This window comes from Mya arenaria, chromosome 9 (genome assembly GCF_026914265.1).
Source record: "Mya arenaria isolate MELC-2E11 chromosome 9, ASM2691426v1".
Lineage (NCBI taxonomy): Eukaryota > Metazoa > Mollusca > Bivalvia > Myida > Myidae > Mya > Mya arenaria.
In genome coordinates, this window is record NC_069130.1 from 11,969,298 (window position 1) to 11,978,654 (window position 9,357).

At 33.6% G+C, this 9,357-nt stretch overlaps 2 protein-coding genes across 2 annotated transcripts; one reads left to right on the forward strand and one right to left on the reverse strand.

Moving 5' to 3' along the window:
• Positions 1-1,192: 1,192 nt before the first annotated feature.
• Positions 1,193-3,470, reverse strand: LOC128203035 (L-rhamnose-binding lectin ELEL-1-like). The gene is made up of 3 exons (XM_052904284.1): positions 3,321-3,470; positions 2,272-2,468; positions 1,193-1,713 (listed from the first exon to the last, which is right to left on the reverse strand). Exons 1-3 carry the CDS (start codon positions 3,376-3,378, stop codon positions 1,618-1,620), a joined length of 351 nt encoding a protein of 116 aa, XP_052760244.1. The 5' UTR covers positions 3,379-3,470; the 3' UTR covers positions 1,193-1,617.
• A 3,420-nt stretch (positions 3,471-6,890) lies between these two features.
• Positions 6,891-7,829, forward strand: LOC128245739 (D-galactoside-specific lectin-like; the record flags this gene model as incomplete). The annotated part of the gene is made up of 2 exons (XM_052963966.1): positions 6,891-7,100; positions 7,578-7,829. Coding segments are annotated over 2 exons (300 nt in total), but the record flags the coding sequence as incomplete, so codon positions are not given.
• Positions 7,830-9,357: the final 1,528 nt, after the last annotated feature.

A 9,357-nucleotide genomic window follows, 5' to 3' on the forward strand; every position in this document is an offset into this window, starting at 1 on the left:
AATAATATTTGGTGAATCTGGTGAATAATGCGTATGGCAGATAAAGAGTTTGGAATGTTACGAAATGTATTTACATTTTTGCATAATCATTGAATACAAAGTATGCAGCAAAAATGTTTAGATGCATTCTTATGATATTTTTCAGCCACAAGCATGGCACACATGCTCTGTTTAAACAGTTTATGAATAATATTGACGACACCAAATCAATCCTTTCAGCAGTGAGTATATATTTGAACGAAGGTCATGATTTACTCATTATCGCATATTACAACGTGATGCATTGTAAGCACCGTTCTAATTTTAACAGCCCTTACATATATCAAACGCTCAATAAAAGGCCAAACGGTAGATTCGTCGACAATTTTCCTTTGAATAACGTTTTATTCCGATATCTTCGAACTCAAAATGGAAGTGTTTGGGTGCTTTCATACAACTCTTAGTAAAAACATCAATTTAGTGAAAAATCCTAAGTTTTAAAGAATGAACAACCGATTTGCTTCATAAATACAGATGTTTATTGAAACAGTAGCTTTTGATGACTGGTATAGCTTTGCAAGTGAAAATCTGCATCATTGAAAGCGGCATTGACGTTTTCAACTGCAAAATGACATGATTATAAATAATGACACAATGTAAACTACAGGGACAAGTCCAGAGTTTAAACTTTAACCAATATCTACTTAAAAGGAACAAGGACCAACTTGAAGGTTAAACGTATATCAGACAACAGACACAACGCTACATGGCAACCAATGCTACAAATATAATTAATACATTCAAGGGGTATCGCCAGAACTTAAATCAAAGTAAGAACTCACTTAATTGAATAAACAGACATCCTCCCACTATTACGTAAAATCTTAATCAAAACCTTATACAAAAAGGCTTTATTGAAATCAGCTTTAATTCGATTGCAATTAAACAAGAATCTCTTGTTAACTACTGAATTCACTTCAAATATTACACTCCCTTTAAACAAAAAATTAATTGTTGATGAATTTAGGCGTAATTTCGAAATTAGTTTCACCTATAAGTTAGGAAAAACAACATTTGAATATAATTTTCGATCTAACTACGAAATAAACCTCTGTTCGGTCGACTACTACTGCAGTCATTGTTTTTGTTTCGTATGGAAACATTTAAGTTGATCTCTGTCTATACAGTACGGCAAAACAAACGCAACTATGTGTGACTGATGTGAATCATTTATTTCAAATTATAAACAGAACATGTTTAACCAATTTAACATTTTCGCTGGAAGATGGATTCCATGAAAGTACTCTGACATGTTGCATATTAAAAGCAAAACAATTAAAAAAAATCTACACATTCACTTATAACAATATCATAGAAATGCATAAATTGAATGCGGGTGAGAATTAAAGCCAAAAGGCACCCCCCCCCCCCGATAATTATCAGAACAGGAGAATATACATGAAAACACATGTTATGTTGAATGCCAATTATTTTTTTTTAATATCTCGTGGTAATTCTGTCGTCGTCTTCATAGAAGGCAAAGTGACATTTTTATTGGTATATCAGTTTAAGCATTGTTTATATCATGATGACTCACTGATACAACACATTGTTTACATATATCAACATGAAGCTGTTTTATGCCTGCACACATGAGAACTTCACTTCAATGTATTTGTACGTTCCACGGCAGGGATCTCCATACACTCCATTATTTGCCGCCAAGTAGCATCGCTGTTGATAGAAACAAACGTATTAACGATGTAATGTTTGAAAGGTTGTACTACAAATCTATCACCAGTTTATTAAAAATGTCAATCTTGTTTTACTTCGCACAAGTTTGTGACTACATTATGTCGTTTATCATATAACAAAACCTTAGTGCAACGTCATGACGACCCACGTTTTGCGAACTGTATTGTTAATTTTATATCCCAGGATGTGAACAAAATTTAAATCGCTCACATCCATGTTCGATTTTGTAAAATTCAGTTTTATCAAATTCTGAATGCGTGGGAATGTGGACGTGTTGAGGTGGTAAATATGGCAGCCCCTAACCGGAGTGTATTTGAGAATGATCCGTCTCAGGTTAATGGCAGCCCGGGGCTAGTTACAACAAGAAGCAAAATTGAGAATATTTCATTTCAGGTAAATATCCGGGGTTTTTGACCACCAGACAGCTTACTTGAGAATGAATCTTCATAGTTAACTGGCTGTCCGGAGTTTGCTACTATCACACTGCCCACTTTTGGTTACTTTCAAAGATATGGTTTTAAACAAATATACATGTACCTGTTCATTGTGGCAAGCATTCTTGATTTTGTTGAAGGAGCCAGATGCGCGGCAATTCTGGTCGGAAGTGGCGGCATGGGGACAGATACTTCCATTGTGTGTTCTTCCGTAGTAAGCGTTATAAACTGCTATCTTCTGGCCAGGAGGACACTGGATGTAACCTTTCGAACCCTCGCATAAAATCGCATCTCCCGAAACTGATGTAGTAAACAAAAAAATATTAGGTTTTTTTATTTATACTAGCTCAAATGTGAAGACAGACGAAAGCTGATATAAATCAATCTGAACACGCTTAAAATTAGAAACCAGTATTGGTTAATTTTAAAGGTCATAAAAGGTATCCCTGATGAAAATCGAACACGTAACCGTGTACAATGTAAAATGTATAAAGGATCTTACATGATTTGCATACAAATATAAAACTAATGTCAAATCGATTTAAGGAAAGATATAAGCTTAGATTCATAAAAGTGTATATTAAATGGCAAGGAGCGTACGATAATATTTCCCTCATCATACATTCATCATCATTTAATCGGTTAAACGTTTGTCGCTATATAAGTAGGGCAAACCGACGTCAGTGTTAAAACATATAACACTAGTGCATTATAATACATCGCGTATTGTGTGTATTACACTCGAAACATAGATCGTTCTGTCCTGTTCTGTTCTGTTTTTGTTTTGTCTTGTTATGTTTTGTTCTGTGTTTTTATCAGTCACATACGGTATTTTGTATTTTAATCTCGAACACATTATAGTAAACTTGCATAATAAAGGTGTCATGCAGATATATATAGACAAAAGTGGCATCGATTTTAACTCGAGTTTAGCCTTTTTGATTAATAACATACTTGCACTTTGCAAAAAAATGTAAATACAGCAATTCGTATTCACATAAAACTGAGGTCAAAGTAAACTAGGCAACACTAAGAATGATTAATAAAGCATTAGATCACGTTAAAATGAATGCATAATTTATTACTGCGTTTAAGTGTGATCAATATGCAAATTAAATATCAAATAAAATTTATTTATGCGTTAAAACATACCTGAGCTCACAGCCAGAACTGCACACACGGCAAACAGAAATACAGCAACTGTGTACATTTTTAAACGTTTTTTTAAAATGTTTTTCTCTACTTGAAATCGTCTTGTGTTGTTTGGATTAGTTGAAAGCCTCCTTATATTTATAGTGACAAACCCGGACACTTCTGCGTTAGTGTTTATTTGTATGCTTTAAACATTTCTAAGAAGGAACTTAATACATGTGTTATCTTACCGCAAATGTTAAAGAGACTCATTCACGTTGTACAGGCTCTGATATTGTGAAAACATTCCTTTTGTGTGTAATGTGAAATAGTCAATGGTAATTTGTCATTGGAAGTTTAAATTAAGAAAGACCATTCGTACTTACTAGAAACAGCGTATGCACATTCTTCTTTATCTCCGAAATAATACATGTTTAGCAGTTTGATAGTCGACTGATATGAAGACAAATGTTTCAAACGTGTGTTCAATTAAGTATTTGTTGCTGATTACTTTTCGAATACATTTATGTAGACACATTTTGTAAACGTCACCGCCAGTATTATTATAATTTGTGAGCGAGTTTCTTTAACATCGCTATATGTAAACAACGTATTGCTTGATTTCAAGCGGATCTTTCTGCTCGCTTTACTTAGTAATATAGCACCATGCAAAACATGTCCTAGTTTATTTGACAAACTGAATCTGTTTAATTTGTGGTAAGGCTTTTTTTAAATCAGATGTTCGACGATATTATCTGTTACAGCAAATAAAACCAAAAACTTCTGAAGTATAAATTCAATGTTTAATGCCTTAAAATACTGTCTTAAGTGCAGTTGATTTAAACAGAATATTCAATAGAAGTAGGTTAACACCGCGTGTTTGGTATAAAAAGTACATACCGTATAATTGTATCAGGCAAAACTAATTAAGGTGTTTGTTTCCGAAATTACTGTGTACACAACATATAGGTTAGGTAGTTCGGAGTTTATTTAATTGTGTTATAATTGTTAATTAGTTAGGTTGTCTCAATATCATATTTCACTTCAAAACACAACGAATTGGTCTTGATAAACGCGAACTATGGCGTCTTATAAATACATATTGAGGCGTCTTTAATAAGCACGAGTCTAGCGAAAAGTTATAGTTCATAGGATAAAACAAACCATGATTGATGGCAATATCTTATTCTGGTCAGGATAGGTCGGGAAACGGTAATGACAACATATGTCAGATGGCAAAAACAACTTAAGGGTCGAGGTAGGTCGGAAAACGGTCAGAATAAAACATGTAAGATGTCAATAAAAAACCCATACGGGTCGTATTAGGTCGGTAAACGGCTAAAACACAAAGTTCATAGGGCAATGACTATAATTATGGTCTTTTTAAATTGGGAAGCCTGAAACAAACATTAAATGTTGTTTTCCCTAACCCCTAGGTGAAATCAATTTCGATATTACGCCTTAATTCATAAACTAGCATTTTTGGTTTACAGGGATGATAATACTTAAAGCGAATTCAGTAATAAGAGTTTCTTATTTAATTGCAATAAAATGAAATCTGAATACGATGAAGCCTAATTTTTAATGTTGCAGTTTTGTATAAAGAAATACGTTAAGGTATGAGGACGCCTGCTCAATTAGTAAAGTGGGTTCTTACTTTGATTGCACTTCTCAGGATACCCCATAATCTGTTTATTATATTGTTAGTATTTGTTGTCATGTGACATTGTGTTTGTTGATTGATATATGCTTGGCCTTGATTTTTGTTACTTTCAAGTGAATCTTGGTTCAATTTCTAATTACTGGGCTTGTCCCTGTAGTTTCAATTGTGTAATTATGTGTATTCATGTCATTTCGCAGTTTAACTCGTCAATGTCACTGTCGCCTTCTAAGATGCAGATTTCACCTGCAAAGTAAATCAGGCATAACAGCTACTTTATTTAGGTTTCAATATACAGCTGTAATCATGAAGCAAAGTAATTATATTCACAGTTAAACTAAATTAAGACACTTAACCACACATTCTCCAAATTATTCGTGCAAATGATTACGTTTAAAGGTAAATCAGTCGAGATTTAATATACTTTCGTTAAAAATCAGTACATGTTTACTACATTGATGTTTGTAATTTAGAAATTTCATTAAGTGTCCAAATACTTGCAAATAAAGTTCGTAGATACCGGAATACAAAATTTAATTAAGAAAATTTGTCGACGAAACTAACGTTTGAGATTGTTCACAGCATTTCAAATATCAATAGCCGTTTAAAAAGGAAAGGTTTAAATAATGCATCACGTTGTAATATGCGGTAATGAGTAAGTCATGCACAAACGTAAAACTCAAAAAGGAAGAACATCTGGTGATTCATGTATCATGAAATCGTTGCAATTTTATATACGTTTTTATGAAATTAGTTTCACGACTTACCTTAACTCGTTTCATCTTGAATAAAATTGCAAATCATGAACGTTCCAATATACATTTCACATGATACAATGGAAAACGGCTAATACTGATTTTAAATTGCGCACATATAAACTTAAAGGTAGTACATTGTATTCAGTGTTCTAGCTATAAACGATACAAAAAAAAAACATATCATCGATGAAAAACTGCCAGGAATGGCATTTTATTATATGGGTATAGCAGATATACGAATCATCAATACATATACATTCACAGTTGAACACCGTTAATTCGAAATCGTAGGGACCCAACAAATGACTTTGGAATAGCGGTGTTTCGGATAAACAGGTTTCCGCAAATGACAGCGTTCGCGAATTATAGCTGACGTGAAATACTTAGTCGTGAAGATTGCAATGTCGGTTACATGTTACCAATACGATACACTCGGTTTGAGTTATCTTTTGTATACAAAAATATTTGTTGATTTAGTGTTCAATAATTGACTAATAATTCGTTATTACACTTCTTTATTAAAACAACATAAAACATTTAAAACAAAATGACAGCACATGTATGCATTCGGTAGCGGGTCGAGTGAGCAATGCGGTGATCGAATCAGATGAGCTAGATATTTTCGAATGATATTCAGAATGTGTTAACCAGCAATTATATACACACTACATCACCTAAATGAATAGCTAATTTTCTGACATCGATGTTCATAACAAACGCGTGCTCAATGTCATTCTTTAACAAGCGCTAATTGTGCTCCATTGTCACATCAAGCCGATGCCCGAGTGCATTCGCATTATGGTGTGAAAAAACTTCGAAATAAGAACTAATAAATAGGTGTGAAAAACCAAATCGGGACCGTAATATTTATTTCGTTATAGCGACTATTTCGTTATAGCGATTTCGGAAAGACCAAATAATTAGTTAAAGAAAGCAGGAGTAAAATCGGGACCGAAAAATAATTTCGAAATAGCGAAAATTTCGGATAAACGGTGTTCGGAATAGCGGTGTTCAACTGTAGTGTGTACTGGTCTTGTTGTAAGGGTTACGGGTTTGATTGTCATCAGTGATACTTTTTATATCCTCTCAAACATACACCGATACTGGTTTCTACCATGGTAGCAAAATCGAGAGCAATGTCTTTTTAGATAAACTAAACTAAACTGATATCTGTTTACCACACCAGTGTCGGGAGATGCTATTTACTGCGAAGAATCGACAGGTCACATCCGGTGTCCCGCTGGCCAGAAGAACGCAGTTTATAATGCTTATTACGGAAGGACACATAACGGAACAATCTGTCCCCATTCCCTCACCTCCAACCAGACATGCCACGCAACTGGCTCCCTCGACAAGATCCAGAGTGCTTGCCAGAATCAACAGGTACATTAGTTCAAACCGTATCGATTTTAACTCAGTGTGAACCGCAGTTAGCAGTTAAGATTAGACGTATCGCTCTCAAGTGTACCATTTGAACGTAACTAAAGTGCGCGGTCTTGTAGTATACAAAATCCGGACCGCAATTCAACTGAGACAAATCATTCTCTAATGCGCAGTCATATAATAACTAACTCGGTGAGGGGCTGTCATATTTACCACTTGAACACTCACACCTTCCGACGCATTTAGATTTCGATAACACTGAATTTTCTACAACAGAAGATCGAACTGACTGAGTACAGCTCGCAGTACATGAGTCTGCGTGACGTTGCACTTTCCTTTGTCATTGGATGAAAATCATAATTTAATTTAACTTCTTTTCTGGGTAAAACAAGGTTGACTTCTTGTGCATTCTTGTGATATATGTGTTGTACAATCTCTTTTCAAATATATCATTAAAATGTTTTTTTATATCAACAGCAATGTTACTTGGCGGCAAACTATGCAGTGTACGGAGATCCCTGCAGAGGAACGTTCAAATACATTGAAGTGAAGTTTGTTTGTCTGTAGGCATAAAACAGCCGGTCGATAAAATTTGTAAAACATGTGTTGTTTCAATGAGTCATCACGATATAAATAATGCTTAAACTAATAAACCAATGAGAAATGTCACTTTGCATTCAATAAAGAAGACAGACGACTTGCCACGAGATGTTAAAAACCAAGTGTTGATTACCTTCTTCATTTTATACATCAATGCACATGTGGAACATGTAGAATTCATTACAAGTGAAGTGTCTGGGATAATTAAACCCTAATTTAAAGTTGCGTTTACTTCAGTTTATAACGAAACAGAAGGTCTTTGTCTACGTAGTTACTTTATTCTGAAGGCATATATTGATAAAAAATCCACGAATTTAAGCATAACAATCATGCGCTGATACGGGTTTTCACATGGATGAGTTCTGATATTTCTATGATTCCCTATTGGCTTAAAATTTAAAGCCTAATAGATTTTATATTTCTGTACGATATTAATCAAATGAATATGGAGATATTTTTTCTAGATGATTTTTTTTTTCAAATTGACAATAAAACATCATCATTTTTTATCATATTTAAGCTACATATCACAGCGCATATATGAAATCTATCTTCGAACAACGATGTTAATTTGGTTGAACATGTTCTGTATCTAGATCAAAATAAATTAATCATACCAGTAAAACATACGTGTGTTCGCCTTGTCGTACTGTAAAAACAGATACAAACTGAAGTTTTTTCTATAAGCACTGCTAGTCGACCGACAGTAGAGGTACACATTCAAATTAAGAGATGCACATATATGCAATATAGAGGGATATTTAGAGAGGACCATATAGAGATGTTTTCTTACCCTTAATTGCAATTGCAAATTTTGAAATGGGCAATAAAAGATGCTCTCTTGCTCCCAAATAAGATTTATCACAATTAATACAATAATATTAATATACCAAAAAGAATTTATAATGATTTTTCAGAAAACATATCTAGATCCGTGCAATCGTGTATAAATTTAAATTCGTTATGTAAATAAATGTGTTGCACATCTATATATGATTTGTTTAAGTAGAAATTACTTGACTTGGGTTTAGATGCACAACGGTTTGGTTGACATTCATTTCGTTTTTGGCAGGGCTACTAAATGTACCCCAAAGTATGTCTTAAAGACTATTGCAAAGTCATGAGAAGTGAAAATGTACAATTATCTAAGACAGTTATGTGAAAGATACATTTCAAGGTTTTCAGTGACTTTGAATTAAGATTTATGATTGGTGTTTAGAAAACATAGATTGATAGAAATGTTTGAAATGTAAATTTAATGACTTGATCATGAATTATGTATTAATTTAATGCACTAAAATGCTAGAGTGTTACCAGTTTCGAGTTTGAATTTCAATTAAGAGTGTTATATCGAAAAACAATTCGTACAAATCGACAATTTTGATTTCAGTTATAGATATTTATAGTTATTTACTACAAGCCAGGTTAAAGGGCACTCTGCTGATATTTAGTTGAACGATAGCTTGGAGCAATTACTTTTATTGATAGTGGCTTAGTTAGCCTGGATTAGATGTTTTCTTGTAAGAATAGCCAGGGCTAGATAACCTTTTGGTGGATATGTGACCTATATAGTTATAGATAGATGTTCTTTGAGATACCTTTCTTAAGGATGCATTCTTACTCCCAAATAAGATTAACCACAATTAAAACAATTGTT

Bases quoted from the DNA above. Each gene is read 5' to 3' on its own strand.
- LOC128203035 (XM_052904284.1), bottom strand. From the start codon at position 3,378: ATGTACACAGTTGCTGTATTTCTGTTTGCCGTGTGTGCAGTTCTGGCT. The intron at 2,469-3,320 runs GTATGTTTTAAC...TTACTACATCAG, and splicing joins AGTTCTGGCTGTGAGCTCAG to TTTCGGGAGATGCGATTTTA. The intron at 1,714-2,271 runs GTACATGTATAT...TTCTATCAACAG, and splicing joins ATGCTTGCCACAATGAACAG to CGATGCTACTTGGCGGCAAA.